Below are 25,864 nucleotides of genomic sequence, written 5' to 3'. Positions count from 1 at the left end.
AACATAATTTTGAATATCAGTGCAGATAGTAAATTGATAAGGATGTATACACTAGATGTAAATTTTCTTACAAAAATATTTTTATTTTTAGATATTATTGTCTGTTCATACCAACTGTTTAACACAAATTTACGCATTTATTCATAAAAAATATTAAAAACATTTGATACAACAATTTATCACACAGAGTAGCAATGCATTAAAAATATTCAGATGCAACGAATTTATCACACAAAATATGTCGACGCGGCGTTTCGGTGATTTGAGTCGTCACCTTCTTCAGGACAGTATATGAATTAAAATCACTATTAATTTAAAACAAGAAAGACAAAATGTTGTCATTACTCCATCATTATTGTGGTGGTTGTTAGCAGAACAGAACTTAACTGTAGTTATCTTCTTGTACTTTAATCTCCACATTTTTATCTCTATTACATCCCATGTAACAAAACAATACATTCGTATTCATTTAAACGTCTTTATGCAGTTACTCACACTGATATAGTCAGGATGACTGTAGACTATTGTGGGACTCTATTCTGGAGACAAGCCTATAAAATATTTGTAAATCCCGCAACTTTCATGTGGTCTCACCCTTTCAATTGCATCCCTTCAGATCCTTATTATGTATGCCTGGAGGGGGATAGATTTTATTCCACCTCTCTCACTTATCTTATCACTTCGCTTTGCGATAGTATTCGGTTGTTATATTGTTTAACCATTTCAGCTTCTATTTCACTCTGGGGTGTATTGGCATTATACATACCTCAGATTAGCTGTTGGTCGGTCGCTTTGATAAATTGGCGATATTCGACCGTATGGAGATTATCTTGATTTCTAGAAATTTAAAAAGGGGGGCATCATCAGATCACCTCACTTCATAATTTCACATTATCTAGATAAACACTAGTTCTCCAGTATTACCTTTCTTCAGCAGATATTCTTCATAAATGGAGTGGGTTATTTATAATTTTCTTCCACTACTTCTTCCTTTAGATCAAATATCAAATTTCCTGCAGGGAGATTGCAATTATTAATTGGCATATTTTCCCTCTTACCCTATTTAAAATATTTTGGTGGTTATTCTCCTATTCTTTTGAGCACTTGTAAAGTTTCTTAATATATTTGGTAGGGTCATAAATACCTGGATTTCGTTTCAAGTAAATCCTATGGAGGACGGTCTTTCCTTTCTTCGCCCGCTATTAAGTTCAAGTTTTTATTTCTGTTCGAGATAAAAGAGGTTTTTTTTTTAAGAATCATATAATTATTTTCTCTTTCTTATGCCCTGCCTAAGGGTCTACTGCTCTTACCTGAGACCAATTTCATGTAGGTGCTCGCTCTTGCATTAGCGGCGGTCGTTTTCTTAAAAAGGGAGGGATTCCTATTTCATCTAGAGAAAGAGGAGTTGATGCATTAAGTTAATCTCTGTACCGCTTTTGTGCACTACTTAAAGGGGTTGGGGTTTCTACAATTATAGGTTTTGGACTCTGGTCAAATCGGTACTTACTCGAGATTTCTCCTCCTCGGGTCTTTCGGGCGTCTACCTGGACCGTCCTTCCACGCAGTGGTAGCCGTACTGCGATTTGCTTAGGGCTTATATAGGCCTCTAAATTGCTTAAATGCACTTAATTCGTTACACCTGAGTTTTCGCCGTCAGGTCGCGCTCTTTCCTATCGTAACGTGGCGGCCATCTTAACATTGTGTAAAACCGCTTGGTTTTCTATTAAACACAGCTTGTATTTTGTATATACTTTACTCTACAAATCCACGTTTATGTTTCGCTATGGGTTTATGTATTATCCTCCTATCGAAACAACGGGGTGAATCATTTTTACTGTTTTTCTACACAGAATGTACGTAATCTGACACGGTGCATATCACAGTAATTAAAAAGGGGGCAATGTTGAGGTTACTTTGTAGCTCTATATGGAGAGTCGGTGTCTCATACGTAATTACGGCGGCCATCTTAAAGGGTGTTTGGGGCTAACCTCACCAATTTTAATTTTCAATTTTCGTGGTGATCACTATTTATATACATTCTCTAGAGTATCAGTTCCTCAATGCGCATATGTTTTACATTTGATGGAATCTATGGCCTGTCCCCTGATGACTGTCTTAAACGCTTCCCAGAGGGTGGTGGTGGAAGCAACCGACTCTGCATTTTCTTGAAAGTAATGGCTCGTTACTTTTTTGAGCGCCCTCCTGACCTTGGGAACTTGTAGATAAACAGGGCGTATCGGGTAGATACGGCGCCACTTCTGTTGGTAAGTAGTATATCTGAGTAGCAGTGGGGAATGGTCAGAGATGCCCCGGGTTCTGATTTCTATAGTATCTATATTTTTAAGGCCACCCAGCGAACCCAGGAAATAGTCTATTCTTGTTAGGCTATTATGGACACTGGAGTGATATGTGAATTGGCGCTCTGTTGAGTGCTGTCTTCTCCACACATCTGTAAGACTCATTGCGTCCATGAAACTCCCCAGGCGCGACACTCCCGAGGCACCCGCCCTCTGAGGGAATCTTTCCAGGGAGTCGTTCGAAACATTGTTAAAATCTCCTCCAATAAGTAGCTCCCCCTCCTGTAACTCAAGTAAGAACACAATTAGATCCGGGAAGGCCACTGTGTGCAATGCTGGGGGAATGTAGACAGATACTATATTTAAGGGCCTTCCCTCCCACTGTGTAACTATGGCTGCAAATCTCCACGACCCATCAGACTTAACTTCTTTTATTATCAAAGGCAACTGCTTCTTCACCAATATCCCCACCCCCTTGGATCCTGACGTGAATTCGGAATGAACCATCATCTTGTAGCCCCACCTGTCCATTGCTTTGCTAGACGTGCCCGTGAGATGTGTCTCTTGTAATAGTACCACTGCCTGGCCACCCCTTTTGATGCATTGCAGAACCAGGACACGTTTATTTTATCTCCCAGGCCGCGTACATTCCACGTGAGTATTAAGAGAGATTTGTACCGCGGAGATGGGGCCCTCAGCTGATAAACCTGTGTTACGTCTTCCATTTCTAGGCCCAATGGACCTATTAAAGCTAGTGACTTTTCCTAGAATCGAACTGGAGTGCTTCACCGTGTGTGCTAGTACTGAATAACCCCCTACCCCCCTCCCTGCCTCCCTGCCATGCGGACCCAAAGTGCTTGGAACCCAATCCCCGAAACTTTACGTGCATGTACGGGTGCGGCAAGTCCAAGTAAGACCACATCTTCCCCCTGCCCCAGAGTCCTTATCCTTCAATACTTTCATCATAGTCATAAAGCCGAGGTGGGCCAGAACATATGTCAGTCTGTACCCTCCATGCTTGGAGGTGGGTAGTCCCAGAAGGTCTCACTCGCTGGAGTCCTTATGCAGTTGTTCTCCCTCTTCTCCTCCTTGCTCAATGTCCTCAGGATCGTCCTCTCTCCCAAGACGTTGTCGTCTCCTTTGTGCTCGTCCGTGCCTCTCCGCCGGCCACCATCCCTCGAGCCAGTCGTGGGCCTCCTCCGGCGTTTCAAAAAACCAAGTTTTACCGTCTGCCACCACACAGAGTTTTGACGGAAGGAGCATGGAGTATGGCAGCTCATGGGCCCTCAGCGCCTTTTTGACCTCAAAGAAACTTCTGCGGCATGCGGAGACCGCCGCCGTATAGTCCGGGAAGAAAGAGATCGCATAGTTTTGCACTTGGATAGGCGGTGCTACCCGGGCCGTTTGTAGAATGGCATATCTGTCCCGGAAGTTGAAGATGCGGGCCAGCACCGGTCTTGGGGGGGCTCCAGGTTTCGGCCTGCCACCTGGTACCCTATGCTCCTGTTCCACGGAAAAGAAGGTAGAGAGTCCTTTAGGCTGCAGTCGGCCCTTTGAGTTCTTCGAAGTAGCGGTCCATGGCGGGGCCCCACTCAGTCTCTGGAAGTCCCATAATTCGAACATTATTTCGGCGGGAGCATCCTTCCTGGTCATACAGCTTTGCCGCCATACGTTTGTTGTCAGCCTCCAATTGTGTTACTTTCTTGATCAGGAGCGCAGTGTCTTTACGGAGAGACGTCATCACCTGTTCCACCTCACGGACTCTGGCGCACATTTTTTGAAAATCCACTCGCAGGAACGTGACATCCGTTGAAATGGAGCCAACCGTGGTCTGTACATTGTGGAGGGCCGCCATTATATCTTCCAGCGTCACCTTGGAGCCACCCTCCTCCACCGTGCCTTTGTCCGCTTACCCTTTACGTTCCGGTAACGGAGGAAAGTCTTTAGTGTAGGCAAACTTATCAAGCTTTCCCTGCTGGGCCGTACGGGAGTCCTTGCCACTCATTGTCTGCTCCGCTGCCGCCTCTCACCGCTGCTGCTCTACTTCACAGATGGTGTGACTGTTTTTAGGTCTCGTAGCGATACAGTGAGTAAGCACTGTACTCGCCGAGAACTATTGTTACGGACTATGCTTCCCAGGAGACAGTGCCGGCCGCGTGCATTGCCTCTTCAAGGAGGCGATTTGAGCGGGGCACGCGCTCGCGAACGCGCTCAGCTGCTGTCTCCTGGGAAGCTCCAAACACCATACACGCATGCGCATACACAGAGACACACACACACACGAGCGCCCATGCACGCACACACCCACACATACAGAGAACCCACCCCCGCCGTCGCATACACACACGCACGCACACACACACACACCCACAAGTGCACCGAGCGTCCCCCCCACCTCCCTTACCCCCCCCAGCCCACTTACCGCCACTCCGGACTTCAGCCGCCACCACTGCTCCTCTCCTGGCCAGGCACTCCGTGATCGCGAGCTTCCAGCAGGAAACGGAAGTCCCGCCCCGCCACCACTGCTCCTCTCCTGGCCAGGCACTCCGTGGGCGCGAGCTTCCAGCAGGAAACGGAAGTCCCGCCCCACGGTAGTTTTCCTCACGCGCACCACGCGACCAGCTGGGGAGTACAGGAGCAGGTTCGCTGAGATGAAGTGCTGGCTGGGCGGCCAATATCTGCTGGTGGTGAGTCATATGTTGGGAATGGATCAGAACCTCACACACTGACTCCCCCCCCCCCCCCCCCCCCTGCTTTATACTCAGTTGGCTTGACTACTGCTGTGTTTATGCAATCCGAAATGGATCGTGCCTTGATATTGGCTGCCTGGGTGAGGTCTCAGCTTTTGTTTGAATAAACTGCCGCCTTTAGGTCTAACGACGAAGCGTTTTGATCATTGGTTGACTCGCCCACCTCCCTCCATACCTCACTGTGTGTGATTGCCTGCTTGCAGAGACCTAGGCAAGGCTTCAGAAAACAACTTCATGCAAATATTTGAGACTAGAGTTAAAATGGTGATTTATTTGTATATTGGGTGTATTTCTCTGCCTCTCCCCCATTGACTTGTGGAGGCATAGAAATACGACTCGTTGCAGCTAGGGAGGGGAGTTTCAGTGCTTCGAGCTCGCTTCTGCAAAAGCGATGTGACATGCAGAGCGGGGGATGTGAGACGGCGAGACGCTTTGCATTGGAGCAAAGCCAAGGAAATTGGGTCCATTCTGTGTTGGTGGCATAGCACTGCTCGTGTAATTTATGGAGCCCCCTGGAGTCCCAGCTCCACTACGCCTCCTGAATAGATGGAAAGCTGTTGTCGAGCTTAACGAGGCCGAGAGGGCTTCTCAAGAGTAAAAACTCAATGTCCATTTTCTCCTAGCGCACTGATGAAGTGTCCTCAGTGCTTGATGGGAATTAATGCGACTGCAAAGCTCTTTTTGTGAAGCATGAAAACAAAAATTACACATTAAGGTACTTTGTTACACTTACTTTCATGACCTCCGAGATTCGAGCCGAATTGCAGAGCAGTCCAGCCGGTGCCCTCGCCCCCTCTCTCGAAGGTATCACCCGCCCTGTGTGCAGCCTCCACCCCCTCCCCACAGTTGTACCGCCCTCCTCCCGCTGGGCTCTGCTCGCCGGCCACAGAGATTCAGGCTGCGCCAGGCTCCAACGCGGTGTACGCCTCAGTGAGGTTCTGGGTCGGGCGGACTGGCCCCCCCGGGACTGATTCGGCGGCCTGAGCAGCTTCAGCGGCCTCCTAGAGGCACAGCTGCGGATGGAGGACCGGCTGCTGGTGCTCTGTACGTGCCCGCCATAGCGCCGCCTCCCCGGGGGTCTCTGAGAGGTCCTTGTTAGCTAAGCTTCCCTCACCTTAGAGTAATTTAGTTATACACAGGGCTTAAAGTGGGCCGGGTCCTGGCGGTGCTCAGCACAGCAGCTCTAAAAAGCAGGGATTGAGGGAGGTCCCTATCAAGCTCCCCATTTTTGCACTCCCCTTTATGGCTTAAAGTTGGCCAGGTTCTGCCGGTGCTCAGCCCCGCAGCTCTTAAAAGCAGGGGCTGAGAGAGGTCCCTATCGGGCCCTCGATTTTGCCATCCCCTTCATGTCTTAAAGTGGGCCAGGTCCTGCCTGTAGTCAGCACAGCAGCTGTAAAAAGCAGGGGCTGCCATTTTTGCCCTCACCCTCATGTTGGAAAAAACATCTTATTTTCTGCAGCAGTGCCACCCTTCACTGCCTTTAAGGTAACGTCAGAGACTCCTTTTAGTTATTTTACTGTCATTTCATAACAGAAGCATTTTCAATAGACTGTACAACGAAGCCATAGTTGCTTCTTTACCTTACGCAATTAACAACCATAGGCAAACACAACAGTGCCGTTTTTTTTGTAGGTGTAATGCTACTTGTTGCTTTATGTATCTGAATGTAAGGACAGAAGCCCTTAATTACATCGCCACGCCCCTTTGAGAGACTCCGCCCCCCCCCCCCGTTTTTTCAGGTGCTGGTTATACAGATCCAACATGTTTAATCATCATTCTGTTTTTCATGTTGTGAGTGAGTGGGTTATAATGTTAAACCCACTTGATTATTTTTCCACATGTACTGAGATCCTAAATTTCCTAGATTCAACCGTGAGCAGTTAAAATTTTATTCCCCATCCTTTTATTATCCTAATGTTGGAAAAATGGTTAATTTGGATACAAATCAATTCAAATCATTAAAGATAACCCCCAACCATGGTGTTAAGTTTTACATTCTGAGTGTGTGCTTTTTCAGAGCAAGCACTAATAAAGAACACTGCTTATCAGTGTAGATAACACGTGACTCCTACACCTTGTAGTCCTCTCCCTTATGTAGCATTTCCTATACACTGATTTTAAACACGTGTGATTGATTGTCTCTGTGTAATACAACACATATTGCATTACAAATGCTATAGGTGTCACATTTGCTGAAAGTTAAAACTATTGGCATTGTCATACAGCCATGCCAATAACTCAAACTTTAATGCTGCGAGACCTATTGCATTGTAAATGCTTGTTATATGGGGCAATCAACTGGTACCGACTGGGTGGCCCCACACTCAATCCACTGGTCCTGTGTTACACCTGCACTACCCTGGGGGGAGGGGGACCGTAATATATCCTCCGTAGCGCTCTTCCGCTGCGTTTTGCCACCTACTGAGCCTGTGCCGCATGTGCGTCGTTTGGGCCTGCGGCCCGTAGCAGTCCTGCCTTTTGTCACCCTCAGATGGAGTCAACGTTATGTGGAACTGTCTTCAAGTACCCCTCATTTCCGCCGCTGGGAGCCGTGCCTCACACCTCTTCGTCTCTCACTTCTTCCAGGCACAGCCACCTCTCCCACAGATGGGTACCTCCAGCGATTGGCCTCCCGACCGGCTGGGCCGATTATGGTGGTCTTCTTATGCACCACCACGGGTGCGCCACGTGTGCTCGAGCGCGTTCTCCCAGACTGCCACTCCGTCCCTCACTTCCGCGCCAGTCCACCTCCACAGTGGCTTCTTCTCTCCTCTGCACCCGACCGGCCATCCGGCCCGATCCAGGCCTTATCACACAATTGCCCAGAGGGGACTCCTCCGCCGCCCAGCACCAGGTCAGGAAGCAGACGTCCGCTCCGCCACTTCCCCCTCCTGCTCTCCTTCCCACCTCTGGTGCGTGCCGCCGCCTCCTCTCCGACCCACTTAGCCGGCCGCGCGGCAGTCGCGTGGGCCGGGCTCCAAAATGTAGTTCCCGGCTCCAATCAGGCGTGCAGGCCTCAATCTGCCGCCTTCAATAACTCGGGTTGTCGACCCCTGAGAGACTCCAGTGCTGGATCGTTCTGCTCCGCTCCTCCTCAGCTACGCAAATTTGGGCTCTGGGTACAATTTAAATGACGGTTTATTGAGCGAATTACGGGGGAGCCGGCCTCACCCTTGGAGCTCCTCTAGACTGCGGCCATCTTGATTTGCTGCTAGCCACGCCCCCAGTGTGTTTGGTTTTATTTGCTTTTATTGTTTTATGGGTCTGCCTCTGCGTCTTTCGAAAATCACCCTGATTGCCTTACCCTCACTTTTATTTCACTTTTTATTTTTGGGGGATTTTTATATAGCGCTAGCTTGACCGGAAGGTATGAGAGCCCTTTTAAAAGTTGTGAGCATAGGTTAATTCGAGCTACATGCGAGTATATGTCTGGGTCAAATGCCGTCATATAAACTATACAACATTAAAATAGTGAGAACAATCAAAAAAGTTTGTAACAATATAACAGAGAAGTGCTATAGATAGAGAGGACTATGTAAAAAGGAAGGGCAAGATTTTTTTATTGGTCTGAGGAAAATGGAAGGCCAGGGTTGATTAGGGAGGCCGAAGGAAGTTGAAGTGGGAGGAGATGAGGCCAGGCCTGTGTAGAGAGAATTGGAAAGACAACGGTGGCTGATTGAGTCTGGTAATAGGTAGATTTTATCACCAAATAACTAATTCTTTACAACTTTCTTCCTTCATTCAGCCCTTGCTTTTTTCTTTTTTTATTAACAAAATAACAGAAAAAGAAAAAGACATCAGGTGTGTTAACAGTTTCTCATTAGATTGGTTCATACATCGCTCTTACAGAATTACTAAAACAATTTATGATTCATAGGATTATGGGGATTCCTGCGCCTCTGCTTCTATTCGTCGCGCCGGGGGCGTACAAATTTCGCCACGGAGTCCATTCTACGCCCCCCAGACCTTTCTCCATTTCACCGGACAACCCCTGGCCACATATACAGACTTCTCCCTTAACATACACCAGTCCAAGTCCTCCGCCCATTTGGAAACCTGAGGTGGTTGGCTGGCCCCCCACAGCTGAGCAATATTTTGTTTCGCAACCATACACGCCAGCGTCACCCATTGCTTACGATACACATTTAGATCTGTGGCTTCCCACACATTCAGTATGCACCTCCGGGCCTCTGGTCGTATCTCCTCCCCCAAAGCCTCTCTTATCTTGTCATGAACCCTCGAACAATATTCCTGTATTTCCACACAAGGCCAAAGAATGTGCATAAAGGTACCAAGCACTCCACACCCCCTTCGGCACTCTCCACTTGCCCCATACGTACCAATCGAGTCCCAGTAACGTACGACCTGTGCAAGATCTTTAATTGCACAAGTCTCAGTCTCATCTGGATCGCGACCACCCTCGGGGATGAAACCGCCTCTGTCCAGTCTTCGTCATCTAGCTCTAATCCATCTGCACTCCACTGCATTCTAATAAGCCCCAGCGGGTCTTCCATATTATTAATAAGCTTTTTGTATATTAAAGAAATAGAGTTCTGGATGGGCACCTCCCGGAGAAAACTATCTTCGAGAGAAGAGGCCTACTGAAGCGCGGCATCCCAAGGTATGTGAGTGAGGAGAGCATGTCGAACCTGGAGGTATCGAAAATACTCAGTGTCATGCAAGCTATATTGCTGTTTGAGAGAGTCAAATGTATGTATTTTGTCCCCTCCCCACACATCCTTGATCTGAGTGATCCCGATGAGATCCCACTTATCAAATCCCTTAGATTTCCACAAGCTCCCAAGTCTCTCTGAGTTCCACAGGGGGTGGCTACGGTTAACTTCCCTTCCCAGGCAAGATATCTATTGGCAGCATGCCTCTCATGGACTGCGTGCACCGTCGGACCCAACAACGAGAACCGCTTAGGTCTGGCATAAAGCGCCCTGGTAATATATCCCCCCGGGGCCTGCCCCCGACCCATGGCATATCCCGGGTCCCCTGGTGGCCCATACACAACATGGTTCACCGCTGCAAGCTGGGAGGCCCAATAGTACTTTCGCAGATCTGGCAGTCCAATCGCACCACTGTACCATGGGAGGGTGAGCTTGGAGAATGCTATTCGGGGTCTTCCGTCCCAGAGACGTTTCCTCTGAAGGGCTTCTATTTCCTTGTAATAGGATAATGATACTGGGTCCATTGCATTCTGGAGTACATACAAAAATAGGGGAAGCGCCAGCATCTTAAACAGCACTACCCTACCCAACAAGGATAGTCGAAGAGCCTTCCAGCGCTCCACATCCTTTTTGAACCAGTTCAAAGGAGGACCCAGATTGTTAGCATAGTGCAGCTTTGGGTCAATTGCTACGTATATACCAAGGTATTTAAACCTGAGTGGCTCAATCTGTACGACTGTGGGATTACCGGTGGATCCCCGGCGAGGACGAAGAGCACTGATTTTGACCAATTTATGGCGAATCCGGAATATCTACAAAATATGGCTAGTATATCGAGAAAATGAATCAAGGATGCCCTGGGATTGGTAAGATAAAGCAGGATTTCATCAGCGTAGAGCGAAATTTCATCCTCCAATTCCGGCGTCCACCGTAAGCCACGTATTGACTGGTCCCACCTGACTCATGCCGCCAAAGGTTCTAGTGCCAGAGCAAAGAGAAGCGTGGACAGAGGGCACTCCTACCGACTTGCAGTTATTCACAACTCCCCTGGCCAGGGGATCAGCGTGTAGCAAGGGTACCCAACCAATGAACTCCGGCCCATAACCCAACTTTGCCAACACCGCGGTTCGTGTATTTTCGGGGAACCACCAAGGATCCCATGTAGCCTCCGCAAGTTGAGTGCCGTATTGCGGCGCTGCATGAAACCAGACTGATCGGGGTGCATCAATGTTGTGATTACTTTGACCAATCTGATAGCGAGGAGCTTCGCCAAGGTTTTGGGCTCGGCGTTGAGCAGCGAAATGGGTCTATATGAGGAATAAAGTGTCTTGGGCTTGCCTGCCTTGTGGATAACCACAATATTTGCCACCCGCTGGTCATACGGGAGTTGACCTATCTCCCTACTTTCTATGAACATGGCACGGATATGTGGGGCGAGCTTATTAGCATTTAACTTGTACAATTCTATTGGTATACCATTGGGGCCAGTCGCTTTCCCTGATTTGATCCCTCTGATCGCCTGTGCCACCTCATTGTCTGTAAAGGGGAGTCCAAATATCCCCTGTCCCCTTCAGACAGCTCAGGTATGCAAATATCTTTAATCATCTCACTGTTCTCCTCCTCTTTATATCCCCCAGCCGTGGTATATACCCCTCTGTAATAGTCAAAGAACGCATCCGCCAGTTGCCTGTGGGTACGTTCAAGCCACGCAATCAGTTTACCAGCCTTGTCACCTTGCTCATATATTCGACATTGAATGGTACAGTTCTGGGGAATCGCCCTGTCCCTGGCAAGGCCTTTATATTCATCCTGCCGTATATTTAAAAGGTGCAAGTCTTCCGGAGTGGCAGACATGGCCACCTTTTCCTCCAACCTTGTCACTTCTGCCTCCGCCCTGACTATCTCTGCCTGGCACTTCTTTTTCTTCCCCGCGCCCAGGGACAGGACTTCCCCCCGTATCACTGTCTTATATACTTCCCACAAAGACTGCACAGAGTCAACAGTACCTACACTTTCCTAGAAGTAGCGTTCCGACTTCATGACTACCTCTTTTTTGGTGGCGGGATCTATAAGGTGCCACACACTAATGGGGGCCACTCTGTCAACTGCAGGCTGCCCAAGTTCCACGTACAACCACATCGGAGAATGATCAGAAATGTCCCTTCCGAAGTGACGTGCCTCCCTAAATGCAGCTGCCATGACCGCCGGCACCAACACGTAATCCAATCTGGACATACTGTGGTGTGCAACGGACACGTGTGTAAAGTGTGTCTGTGTCGGATTACGTACGAGCCAGCCATCAACAAGCCCCACTGTCTCGAGGAAGTCTGGGAGCCACCTCTGCGATGGTCTAAGTATCTGCGCTGGATGTCTGTCCATCTCCCCATCTAGCACCGCATTAAAGTCGCCCCCCAATACCAAAAGGCCCAGGGGCAATGTGAGAAAAACAGCACCCAGGTCCCGTAAAGTGTCAGACTGGAGGCCAGGCGGTACATATATTGACAAGAAAGTCACTGTCCTTCGCCCCCCACTGTCCCGAGACACAGATATAACGGCCCCTCTGGTCAGACCACGTGGTTGGATTGGCAAGGGAAAGAAGTTTTTCATCAGAATACCGACTCCCCTGGACCCGTGGTAAACCCAGCGTGCCCCACCAATTTATATCACTCTTTATGAAGGGCCATGCATCGATTACCAATGTGGTGTGTCTCTTGCAATAATACTGCATCTGGCGAGTGCCTTCTCACAAGCTGACTTACCATTCCCCTCTCAATCCTATCCCCCAGGCCATTTACATTCCAGCTCAGCACCTTTATCCCCGAACCCTGGCTAACATGCGACATTTAACAAATATCGGTATCGTCCAACTGCAACATTACCACCTAATGCATAAAGAAAAAACATAAAGAAAAACTCAACAATGCAAACGTTACTGTACACAATAGGGTCTCTAAACCGGACCTCTTTACCCACCCCGCGTTCCACCCCCCCTCGCTGCACCCCTGCATATGGCTAACGCCCATCCCCAACTTGCAGTGTGCCTGTCGCCCAATACCCCCCCAATGGCTAACTAAAGGTTGTAGGAGGAGGTAACCATTGCCCCGCTCCTCCCCCAAGCCCCGAAAGGATCTCTTGTGCCCTGAATCAGTACGCTGCTAGAGCGTAGTCTGCCAGGATAGAGAGACACAAACACCGGGCCGCTCCCACGCCGAAGGCCCTCCAGCAGCTCAAACCAGTTCCGTTGCCGCCAACTGTCCTGTGTAAGTCACTATTCCCTACCATCAGGTTCATGTTCCGCCCTCCCAGCCGGGGGTCTGCTGTCCATCCAATCCAAGGCAACCTCCGGGTTGTCAAAAAACCAAGCCTTCCCCTCTATTTCCACTCGCGGCCGAGCCGGATACATCATTGCATTACGCAGTCTCTTGTCTCTGAGTTTCCTTTTCACTGGGAGGAAACTCTGCCTCAACTTCTGTACTGCCTGGGTGAAGTCCGGGAAGAAGGAAATCATCGCGTTTTCATATTTCAGGGGGGTCCCCGTCCGTGCTGCCTGCAGGATGGCATCCCGATCACGGAAGTTAAGCACTCTGGCGATCATCGGGCGAGGGGGCGTCCCAGGTCGCAGTCTCCCTCCCGGCACTCTGTGGGCCCTCTCAATTGTGAAGACGTTACTAAGACCCTTCGGCTTGAGATGATTAAGGACAATGTCTTCTACAAACAAATCCGGCTCCTGCCCCTTTGACCTCTCGGGAACCCCAAGAATTCGTACGTTGTTGCGTCTGGCTCTCCCTTCATACTCATCCAGCTTCCGGACTGTGGCATCTTGGGATGTCTTAAGGTCACGCACCTCCCGCTGCAGCTCCCCCACATCGTCTGTCAAACTGGCCGTCTTGATGTCAGTTTGACCTCTATCGTGACCGCGTCAAGTTTATTATCCAACGATTCAATCCCCCCCCCAGCGATGACTGGATGCCGTTTATCGCCGCCATAACATCTGTCAAAGTTGGCTCCGAGAGGGCGCCACCCGCGTCTCCTCCCGACGACGCGGATCTCCCGGATTCCACCAGGGATCCCCTAGGTAGCATGTAGCGGTCAAGTTTGTTGGATTGTACTTGTTTCGAACCTTTCGCCGTCCTGGGCATAGTTTTCTCTGAATCATGCTTTGTTGCCATCACAGCGGACGCCTCCCCTCCGTGGGGTCTCAAATGGTCACCCCAGAACCGAGATCGTAGACTGTCCGCCGAGGCCCAGGACAGACCGGAACCCTTTTCCCTGTACTATGCCGCTCTCCGTGTACCCTCCTTGATAGGTATAAGTTGATAGGGCCTTCTTCTGGGTGCTGTATCAAGTGGTGACCTCCCCAGCGACCTCACCTCGCCCTAGGTGCACACACAGTACACCACGCAGCAGGGGGTAGCGAATATGCCTCAGCCGGGTCTCAACTCCGACCGCAGACGCCAGGACAACGCCAGGCAGCAACAACCGTTTCCAGCACAGGAGTTGTGGATATAGCCAGTTATCACAATTCCAGTTTTCTCAGATATTTTCCTCTGCTGGCGTCCAGGTCCTATCCAGCAGTGCCCCAGCCACTGTCCAGCGCACCAGGCCGCCACCCCGATCTAGGCCCAGCAATGTGTCTCTCTCGGCTCTGCTTCTGCCTCCAGTAATCTTCGAGGCAGTCTCGGACAGCCACCACTCCTTTGGCGCCCCTCCGAGACCTCGGTGCATCAGCAGCAACCGGGGCTCCCATTCCGGCCTCAGCAGGTCGCCTCCCCACCAAGGGGGCCACACGTCACACTTCACAGGGGGCTCAGCCGCTATACATTCTCCTTAGGGGCGCGGCGCAACCCCGTAGCCTCCCCTCCACAAAGGAATCCCTGCGGGGGTGGGGCGCACCTACGCCGCCGATCCTCTGGCTTCCACATGGCTCCGATGGTCTGCCGATGTCCCAGCGGGGACAGCGGACGGTCCGATGCATGATCTCTGCAGACCGGGCTAAAGCGCCTGCAGCGCTCCCTCAGTGGTGCCACACACGGGGCCTGACCGACAACTTCCTGTGTCTGGCCCGGCTTTTATTTCACTCGTAGCGGGACTGACTGGCCACTCCAGTCCCCGGCTCAAAGGGCCGAAGACCGCAGAATTCCGGGCGGCGCTGCTCCGCTCCCCAACACAGCAGCCGGTCAGGAAACACAGCACCCGGCATCGCTTCCCTTCCGCCGCCTGATTTCACCATCCGGGCACAGGATGGAGGTCAGGATAGTGTAGGGGCTGCTGGGGTCTCTGGAGCCGAGAGCTCACACGGCCATCTTGGTTCCGTGCGCGGCTCGTCCTCCGCTGCTTTTTTTTTTTTTCAAGCAATTGTTTTCTTTAGGACAAGTGGTTCTACTTCATCTACGTATGCTGTTACCAACTTTGTGTTTAGTGAGCAGTTTAGCTGTAGTGTTTTCACCTAGTCCTTTTTTGTTGTGAAAAACTGGTATGTCATGTAATCTATATGTACTGAGCTCACTTGACCATTTACTGGGTTTTTATTGTTTACTTGTGATAAGTGGCCTAGAACTAAGCCTGTTGTATGAGTCTATTAATTGGAGGAATATTATTAGGGTTTTTCTACTCTTTAATTTCTCATTGGGGTTATCATTGGAGAATGAGAAGTTATTGGTGAGTGTTTATGCGTGAGTCCTTCTAGGTAGTTATTCTTACCTGTAGTATTTTATATAATGCTGCATGCTACAGGTGTCATGTTTGTTTGCCTGATTTATTTTTCGAGAAATTAAAATTTTGGAAATCGAGATCTTGTAGTATCGTGCCGTTAAGTGTTTCAGTAGATGAATGCTACATCTCTAAATGGAGTAGTGCTACACCTCCGACCCTCCCCTTCTTCTAATCATTGTCCCTGCGAATAACTGGGTCTCCTTAGGGAGCATGAAATTAATCATTGTAATCATGTATTGGCATGTGTTGTAATGGATGTTGCGTTGTAAAGGTTTTGTTGTAATGGTAGTGCGTTGTAAAAGTTGCATTGTAAAGGTTGTTTCCCCTACAGCTTATGTGACATATGATGGATTATGTGGCACATGCAACATATCCATTATTATGTGAAAAACTTTGCGGCATCACAATTGCATAATTCTAATGACTCTAATTATAATATAACATGTGCTGTTATTTCTCCATACAATAATCCAACCATTATCTCACAATAATTCAACCATTATCTCACTTATTGCAGGAGAAAGTTCTTCATGAAGCGTATAAAAAGTGCCTGATATTTCTGATGCAGTGTCATAGTGGTTGTTTAGCCATGATTCTGTAAGGTCTATAATGCAAAGTTCGAGAAGAAGCAGGATGTCTTTAATAGCTCTTGCGTGTACGGTGGAAGTTGTTCAGTTGTGGAATATGGATTTAAAGGATGTTATTTGTCATCAACTATGCAAGCATGATATTTGGATGAAGTTATTAGGTTTCTAAACCATGTTAGCAGTAAAGCGTTTGCTTTCTATAGAGTTGGTAATAATGTGGGATTTATGCGTATGTTTGCATAAATAATGTTATGAATAATGTTCTTGGCTGTAGGCTTTTGAGTGGAATATTGTCTGATAGAAACTGCTAACGGCAGTTTGCTCACTTCATGAAAATCCCAAGTGCAGGAGTTGTTCAGGATTTTTTTCTTGCAATAGCTCCTATGCACCCACAGGTTGTGCCATCGGGCTGTATGGTGTTTCCGTCCTGCATTAGCAACATCTCACATATGCTCTTTTATGAAAGGCATGAATTGGAAGTCCGTTTCTGGAACTTCTATTGTTTTTTTTTTGTGAAAAGTAGGCTGCTGTAAGAATGCTCAGTTTCTAGAGCCAGTCCCTATTGCTTAAACATTTTGTACTATGCGGTTCTGGTGGCTCAATCTGAGGAAAGCATTCACGGGAGGCCTCTCTGTTTAATCCCATGATCAAAGGTTCAAATCCTAGCGGGGCACAACCTTTCATGCTTTTAAGAACGATAAAAATAACTGCTCTTGAGTAGGCTAACAAACTTCTGCTGTCTGTCAGTAGCGCCAAGAGACCTCCTGGGGGTGAACCTTGTGCTTTAATGTTTTGAGTAAAATACAAAAGTGACCGTAGAATATGTATTATTCATCCCTTTAGGGAATGGATCCAATCACTCGACAAGTGGGCCAGCACATAGAGATGGAGCCCGAGTGGGAGGCGGCATTTACTCTGCAAATGAAGTTAACGCACATCATCTCAATGATGCAGGATTGGTGTGCCTCGGATGTAAGTATCATTCATCACTGAAAAATGGCTACCACGTAATGGGCCTTTTGATAGGTTTATATTTACCCATGTAAGTTTTTTATTTCATCTTTGTACCGAACAAGGTTTGAATAACGCAGAGCTATTCCATACTATAGTGACTAATATGTCATGTAACACTTGGTTGCTCAGTGTCACTTTTTTTTAAATTAAATGTGAAAGAACTTGAGTTTGTGAACCTACAGACTGACACCAGTGGATTACTGTACCAGTTTATATTTGGTCAATAAAATTACCTGTGTTACAGTTTTTATTTTTGGTGTACATGTCTGCTGTGTTCATTTACGCTAATCTGAAAACTTGGTAGTAGTGAAAAGATTCCAAAAGTGCATCCTACATCTGTTTAACGCCCACACTATAATTTTTTGGGGTATATTCAGGGCCACTGGAATTATGTGGCAGGAGAGGGCCAAATTATGCTCACGGTTAAATAATGTTATGCAGCGAAATTATGGCTAGTAATACAACGAATTTAGGGATAGTATTGTCAAGTCAAGTCAAGTCATAAAATTTATATAGCGCACTACATACCCAGAGGGTTTCAAGGCGCTTGGGGAGGGGAGGGGGGTTATTTGTCAAATATCCACGTTTTAAGTTGTTTTCTGAACGCTAGGTGATTCTGGGTGAGGCGAAGGTAAGCGGGGAGTGAGTTCCATGTTTTGGCAGCCAGGTATGAGAAGGATCTGCCTCCCATGGTGGTTTTGTTGATGCGAGGGACAGTGGCGAATGCTTGGCTGGAAGATCGAAGTTGGCGGGAGGGGGTGTAGAAGGACAGTCGAGAGTTGAGGCAATCTGGTCCGATGTCGTAGAGTGATTTGTGTGCGTGGGTAAGCAGTCGGAAAGTGATCCTCTTATTGACGGGTAGCCAGTGGAGGTCTTTAAGGTGACCAGAGATGTGTTCGTTGCGTGGGATGTCTAATATGAGCCTGGCTGAGGCGTTTTGGATTCGTTGTAGTTTCTTCTGTAGTTTGGCGGTGGTACCTGCGTAGAGGGTGTTTCCGTAGTCCAGTCGGCTCGTGACCAGAGCATGGGTGACTGTTTTCCTTGTTTCGGTGGGGATCCAGCGAAATGTTTTTCTGAGCATGCAAAGGATGTTGAAGCAGGATGAGGATACGGCGCTGACTTGTCTGTTCATTGAAAGTGAAGAGTCCAGGATGACGCCAAGGTTCCGTGCGTGGTCTGTCGGGATGGGTGCTTTTCCGAGGGCTTCCGGCCACCAGGAGTCGTCCCAAGCAGAGGGGGATTTACCTAAGATTCATCATTGTTACACTTGTGTACACTGCCTGTGCATAGGTTGTACCTCACTGGTACCAGTTTAACACTCCAATTTGGCAATAAGCAGTAGAAAGGTGATCAGACAACCTTTGGAAAAAGCTATCTTCTGTGTTGCAACGGATGTATGATGTTACAACGCATACTTTTACAACGCATACCTTTACAACACATTTTTTACAACGCAACATCCATTACAACGCATTCCATTACAACGCATGCCATTACAACAAATTTTTTAAAACTACCTTTACAACGCATTCCATTACATCGCATACTACCTTTACAAAGGTATACCATTACAACGCATAACATTACATTGCAAGATAGTGTATGGGTAAAAATTACTATTCTAACACCAGGGGGTGCAAAAGTAGGGTAAGTGTTGGATAGTGTAGGGGTAAAAATTACTATTCTAACTCCAGGGGGTGCAACGGTAGGGTAAGTGTTGGATAGTGTAAGGGTACTATGTGTTGTAATGGTATGCGTTGTAATGGTATGCGTTGTAATGGTATGCGTTGTAATGGTATGCGTGGTAATGGTATGCGTTGTAATGGTATGCGTTGTAATGGTATGCGTTGTAATGGTATGCGTTGTAATGACTGCGTTGTAATGGTATGCGTTGTAATGGTATGCGTTGTAATGGTATGCGTTGTAATGGTATGCGTTGTAATGACTGCGTTGTAATGACTGTGTTGTAATGACTGCGTTGTAATGACTGCGTTGTAATGACTGCGTTGTAGTGGTATGCGTTGTAGTGGTATGCGTTGTAGTGGTATGCGTTGTAATGGTTGCGTTGTAATGGCATGTGTTGTAATGGATGTTGTGTTGTAAAAGTTTTTGTTGTAATGGTAGTGCGTTGTAAAAGTTGCGTTGTAAAGGTTGTTTCCCATTGCAACATGTTGTTGCATTTTTAGTAACTTCTGAATCGTATAAGCTATAAACAAAAAGTTTTTGTTGTTGAAGTCTGCAGCTTATGTGACATATGATGGATTATGTGGCACATGCAACATATCCATTATTATGTGATAAACTTTGCGGCCTCACAATTGCATAATTCTAATAACTCTGATTATAATATAACATGTGCTGTTATTTCTCCATACAATAATCCAACCATTATCTCACAATAATTCAACCATTGTCTCACTTATTGCAGGAGAAAGTTCTTCTTGAAGCATATAAAAAGTGCCTGATAATTCTGATGCAGTGTCACAGTGGTTTTACTGATGGGGAGCAACCTATCACACTTAGCATGTGTGGCCATTCAGTTGACACTATTAGATACTGCGTTTCTCAGGAAAAAGTGAGCATTCATCTTCCAGTGTCGCGGTTACTGGCAGGTATGTAATGTAAACACAGACAAACATACACCTGAAGTTGCTTGCCTGTAGTGTTCTTTATAGCTTGCCGCACCATTAATTGAATAATGTTGTTGTTTTGAGGGGTCAGCCAATACATACATTTTATAAGAGGAAAGTAATTTACTCCCTACTTTAAATTGTAATATGAATTGACCTAAAGGTAACTTTAGCTGTATTGCCATCCTTATGTTTTTTACATACCTTATGGGGGCTTTTGGTCAACCTTATTTTTATTTTTTTTTTAGTTTAGAAAGCTTTATTGAAGTAATAAACATAGCAAAACATCAGTACAAGTTATATGATAAGAGGTGGCACTTCTCGAGTAAAAATGAACAACAAGGTAAAAGCCTGAATGAATGAATGAATGAAAAGATTCTTATTGTGCGCAAACTTTGCCCAATGGGCGTCAAGGCGCCTACATCAAAATAACAGCTCGTCACTACATGTAGCATTCAATCATTGATAGGCCCTCTTGAAGAACCAAGTTTTAAGTTCCTTTTTGAAAAGATCAATTGAGGGTAACGTTTTTATCTCAATTGGGATGGAATTCCAGAGCTGCGGGGCAACAACTGAAAAGGCCCTGGCTCCCCATCTAGACAACCTAAAGCGGGGCACAACAAGTTGGAAGAGTCAAGCGGACCGGACACCTCTAGTTGGAACATACCGAGTGAGTAAAGAGCTAATCGCATTCGTTGATCCCTCTGCCAGAGCTCTATAAGCCAAACAGAGAATTTTAAAAGAGATTCTATGCTGAACCGGAAGCCAATGGAGGTCTTTCCTGGCATTGGTGGCAGATGGTGACTTAGGAAGAGCTAGAACAAAGCGTGCTGCAGCATTCTGCACGATTTGCAGTCGGTGTATAAGGCTCTTATTGGCCTCCATGTACAGAGAGTTGCAATAATCTAACCTGGAGCCAACAAGAGCGACTGCAACCTGTTTGCGCGCCTGGGGGGATAGATAACCACGGATTCTATTAAGAATCCTAATCACACCCCAGCATGTGGCCACGGTCCTGTTGACTTGTAGGGACAGAGAGAGTGAGGTGTCGAAAATCACACCAAGATTTCTGGCTGATTGGGATGGAGTGGGGCAGATGCCAAGAGAAGAAGGCCACCACTCACTCGACCAAGCATCCTGGTCAGTACCTCTGTCTTTTCGCCGTTAAGCTTGAGGGAATTTATAGTCATCCAGTCTGCCACATACTGCATGCATACCCTGAAGCTGGAGGCGGATGTTGTAACAGAGGAATGCGCCAGGGACACCAAGATCTGGGTGTCATCGGCGTAGGACACCACCTCCATCCCCTGCGATCTTACTAGTCTGGCAAGGGGGGCCACGTAGATGTTAAACAGGGTCGGACTCAATGCCGACCCTTGTGGCACCCCGCATTGCAAAGACTTGGCAGGGGAGAGGTAGTTCCCAAGCATTACTCTCTGCTCCCTTTCCAAAAGGAAGGAATTCAAAACACTCAGGGCTGGTCCAGTAACCCCTGCCTCCCTAAGTCGAGATGTTAGAATGGCGGGAGACAGGGTGTCGAATGCAGCCGTGAGATCCAGCAGGACCAGAACAGTGGTTTGGCCACAGTCCACTTTGCGCCGGATGTTGTCGGCCACAAGGGTAAGAGCAGACTCTGTGCTGTGATGTTTTTGGAATCCGTGTTGCGAATTGTCTAGAAATTCCGACTCATCAAGAAAGGAGGATAGGTGGAGGTTGAGATGTGCCTCCAATATTTTTCCTGGAGCAGGGAGAAGGGAGATAGGCCTAAAGTTTTTAAGAAGGCCTGGGTCGAGAGACGGTTTTTTGAGGAGAGGCTTCACAATAGCCTTCTTCCATACCGTAGGAAAAGAGCCCTGGGCAATAGCTTTATTCATAGCCATGAGCATGGGAGGAAGAAGACTACTTTTACACTCTTTAAGCTTTTTAAGAGGTAGAGGATCCATGGGGGAAGCGGATTTGGTCCTGTCCAATAAAAGATTCAGTCCCTCCAAAGAAAGAGGAGGAAACTCCATGAGTGACTTGGGAGGATCTTTACCTAATGAGTCAAGATTAGATATGACAGGAAGGATACTCTGATCCAAAGAGTGGCAGTCGGCTTCCAAAGAGACATGGATATCAAGGATCTTCTTATGAAAAAAGTCTGAGATATTATTGCATAGTTCCTGCTAACTAACTACAGGATCCGGGAGTTGGAGGGAGCATAATGAGTCCGCGATTTTAAACAGCTCCCTGGAAGATGTAAGAAAGCTGGTAAGATTGGAAAAGTACTCCTGCTTCTCCATTACCACTCTCTGTTTATACTCCCGCAATGCAGACTTGTGAGCCTCTCGATCTTTAGAGTCCCAAGATTTCCTCCAGCTTCTCTCGGTGCTCCTGCATCCCTGCTTCAGAAGTCTCAGCTGGTCAGAGAACCAAGGTGCATTAGGCTTCCGCCGGGCTACATAGCGCAAAGAGGCGGGGGCAAGTTTATCCACAGCATTGGAAATAGAATCCATCAGATCTTGTGCTGCCTCAGCTGCGTTTTTTCGGGAGAGAGATTCAGTAGATGAGACTAGAGGGGCAAGAGCCTCATCAGTAATGTTCCTAAAAGTTCTCCTAAGAGTACGTGAAGAGGTAGTCTGGATGACAGAACAAGGGGCAGGAAGAGCAAATTCCAACGGAACTGCAAAGTGATCTGTCCAGACGAGCGGCATGGGGGGGCCAGTAGAGAGTCTCAGGTCATTAGTAAATACCCCGTCAAGTATATGACCAGCCTTGTGAGTGGGACTATTCACAAGTTGAAGAAAGTCACAGGCTCCAAGTGACTCAACCAAAGATAGAGTACCTTTTGAGTTGGCCTCATCAAGATGAAAATTAAGATCACCTAAAATGGTAAAGCAGGGCTTACCAAAGTAGGGTTAAAGAATTCTCAATAGATCGGAAGAAAAACCAGATCTAGAACCCGGATGCCTATAAATCAGTATCCCTGTAAAGGAGGCAGATGGAGCACATGTGATACAGAAATACAGAGCTTCAAATCGATCTTGAGGCATGGATAGTAATTTCCTTTTGCAGGGGAGAGAAGATTTTAAGAGAATAGCAATTCCTCCTCCTCTGCGGAGCAGTCTATCCTGCCTATGCAAGGAATAGCCATCAGGAATGGCCATAAGCAGGTCGTGGTCGGAGGTGTCAGAGGCCCAGGTCTCCGTAATAAACACCCAGTCCGGCTGTCGCTCATCTACAAAATCGTGAAAGGCCACTTTATGCTTAATGAGTGAGCGCGCATTGATAAGAAAGCCAGATCTTAGGGAGGCAACTGGCCTTGTTAGAGGGGAAGATGGTTTAACAGGATCAATAGCTGAGGGATTAAAAGAAACAGAACATGTCCTACAACGGCGTGAGTGCATTATCCCTTCAGGCGTGAGACGATGATAACAAGGTTGGAGGCTAGGTTTAAGTAAGAGGATTTCAGATATGGAGTATTGCCTACTTGCCTTAAAGGGTGGAAATGAAGAGCAAGCCGGGTCCAGCCCGACCTGCAGCCCGTCCTCAGCGCGGACGGGCGCAGACGGGCTGAACTCAGGCGTAACTCCGGCGGAAGTCAGGCGATCCCGCTGCGCGATGACGCTGCGCGTCTGCATGGCTGCAATTTATGTTGGTCGCGCCTCCTAAATGCGGACTAGACCGCGCTATGACTCACCCCTCACTCAATATGGCCGCCGTTGAGACGCTGGCGAGGGACCCGCGAAATGCGGTGTTTTGCCAAATTATAGTGCAAGTGGGAATGGCAGCGTGCAGGTAAGCGTGGCCGGCAAGTTTAAAATCAGGGGAAATGATTGCGCTAACAGAAATAACACAGGAGACTAAAACGGGAAAGTTAAAATCAAAGGAGCTGCACAATAACAGAGCACTACCCAAGAGTGCGCTACAACTAATTAGGAGCACGCCAGAGATTTGCCTGCAATTTATGGTGGTCGCGCCTCCTAAATGCGGACTAGACCGCGCTATGAAAAAGAATCACCTCAGCTGGAAATATAAACTATACAAAGTCAAATGCATTTTTAAAATTTTAGGAAGAAAGAGAAAGAAAGAGGAAGGGAAAAAGAAAGGAGGAGAGAGGGATGGTCAACCTTCTTTATCTGAAATGATGCTCCCTTCGGGAACAGCACACAGTATAGAATGGCGGGCCAGCCCACTTCATCCATTGGATACTTACACTTTGAGTGACTGCTTTTTTCTTGTACTCCGTATACACCTACCTAAATTAGTTCCCCAGTGTTAGATATTTGAAACCACTTGTATTTACCAGTGACCGGAAGTACCTATGTATAGTATGGTCACCATTCCGATAAAATCAAGCCATTTATTGAAGTGTGAAATTTTCAATCATCATAAACCAGCTTTGCCATATTTATTCATCCTTTGGAAAACAAAGTACAAGTCATTAAAAGGGCAAACGTTTGTATGCAAATATATATGTTGAAGCCACCTCCCCACGTCTGGGAAGGTCATTTGATGCACTTGTCTGACTCCTAATAAACACTTGAGGCTCTGCAGCTTTGTAAAATATTTCCAGTATTTTGCATCTTGCTCGAGAGGGACCTCTAATAAAGACTATAGGCGCAGATGGTTTGTGGAGACTTCAGTTAAATCTGACTCGAAAAGGACATCAAGGAAGGACCTGAGGTACTGCAGGATTGCGCTCTTTGATGGTGCGAAACCCCACGGCCAAGCCTAGCCGTTATACATTAAACACTCTCCTCCCTGAGGAAAAGAAATGGGTCGCACTCATGAGATGCTTGAATTTCTTTACTTCCAGTGGATTCAATCATTCCATCGAGCAACAACTGCAAATCTACGCGTTTCTGTCTCCCCGAGACCTTGTAGACGAGGATGAAGAACTGTACGTGCACATTGGCTGAAACCTTATGTTGAGCCGAAAGATCTGCCTTTATACTGCACCAGTTCAACCTATGTCCTATGTACCTATGTTACCCAGATCCCTCATTTTGGGTGTCTGCGTTTGTCCCCCTTCCCTCACTAACTGTTATCCTGCGCAGAGAGGGCTCTCTCTGACACAGATGGGTTAATTTCATCATTACCCCTGAACCCGAATATGGGATCATAGTTAATAACTTTGCCAATCTGTCTGAATGTCTGACTTTGAACTATGTTACTCTTATATAATGAGAATGGATTTTTTCCTGTCCAAATGTGGGTACCTTTGTAAATTTATTTTATTTTTCACAATCACACCATTGTGTCTGTCTCTGACGTGTCTGGCTAGGCAAGTATTCAGGCAACACAGGGTTCACTTTTTATAGTTCACAGGGCTGAAAGTATTTCAGTACCCTCTCACCCTTCTAATTTTCTTTACTTTTTTAGTTTGTATGGAATGGCTTCGACATAACGTTGGAAATTCCCGTTATGGATTATGGGGTGTTTCCCTACCCCACCTTAGAGGAGGGGAGGGCTTACTGCTTAAGTCTTTGTGACTACAAGACTACCATTCTGAAATACATCTAGTACCATGAATTGGCCACTTGGCCGTGATGTGATAACCCTAAATGATGTTGTCAATTTCAGCTCCACCTTACGGTATTCAGGGGCAGACGTAAATTGGACAGATAACCGTGTTAAAATCTAAGTGGTCTCAGAAATTGTGTTGCAAATAATTTGAGATGATTTGTTGCCACCACACATGTGACATCTAAATGCTAGCATTGAATTTGATATCCATATGAATTATGCACTGTTTGAACATAAGGAGCTTAATGACCGTATTTAATTTAATTATCATGCTGCCTTCATCTTAAATATCAAACATTCTTTCTTCATCTCACAAATGAGTATTTTATTTGCACTTTATATGTATGAATACTATTTGTAAATAATAATTTTTCACTTGAGACCGTTTTCTTCACAGTCTGTCTTCTACCTCACTTGTAGTTCAACTGAAATGTAGTCTGGACAGACAAAGTAGTCCTACCTCAGTTTCCTTTACATTATGGAGCACTTTTTGTTGTATAAAATGGTGATTGTGTTTACATGTGGTTGGCTTTGGAAGAAGACCGTTTGGTCGAAACGCGTCGCCATTAAGCGCAATTGAAACACAGACCCTGGAGTGCGAGTCATTTGTGTGGTTCCTGAAAAAACGCTGGTCGGGAGCATATATATATATATATATATATATATATATATATATATATATATATATATATA

At 46.9% G+C, this 25,864-nt stretch overlaps 1 protein-coding gene across 3 annotated transcripts in view; it reads left to right on the top strand.

The window, feature by feature from the left end:
- UBR2 (ubiquitin protein ligase E3 component n-recognin 2) overlaps nucleotides 1–25,864 on the top strand; it is a 1,804,160-nt gene that overhangs the window by 475,303 nt on the left and 1,302,993 nt on the right. For all 3 annotated transcript variants that reach the window (XM_086927821.1, XM_086927820.1, XM_086927822.1), the window contains 2 exons: nucleotides 16,863–16,991; nucleotides 19,462–19,645. In XM_086927821.1, coding sequence (XP_086783947.1) covers nucleotides 16,863–16,991; nucleotides 19,462–19,645 — 313 coding nt within the window. The remainder of the gene's footprint in view (nucleotides 1–16,862; nucleotides 16,992–19,461; nucleotides 19,646–25,864) is intronic.

The sequence above is a fragment of the Lissotriton vulgaris genome, chromosome 6, assembly GCF_964263255.1.
Source record: "Lissotriton vulgaris chromosome 6, aLisVul1.2, whole genome shotgun sequence".
Taxonomy (NCBI): Eukaryota; Metazoa; Chordata; class Amphibia; order Caudata; family Salamandridae; genus Lissotriton; species Lissotriton vulgaris.
Note: the sequence above shows the minus strand (reverse complement) of the source record. Positions and strands in the feature narration are given on the sequence as shown.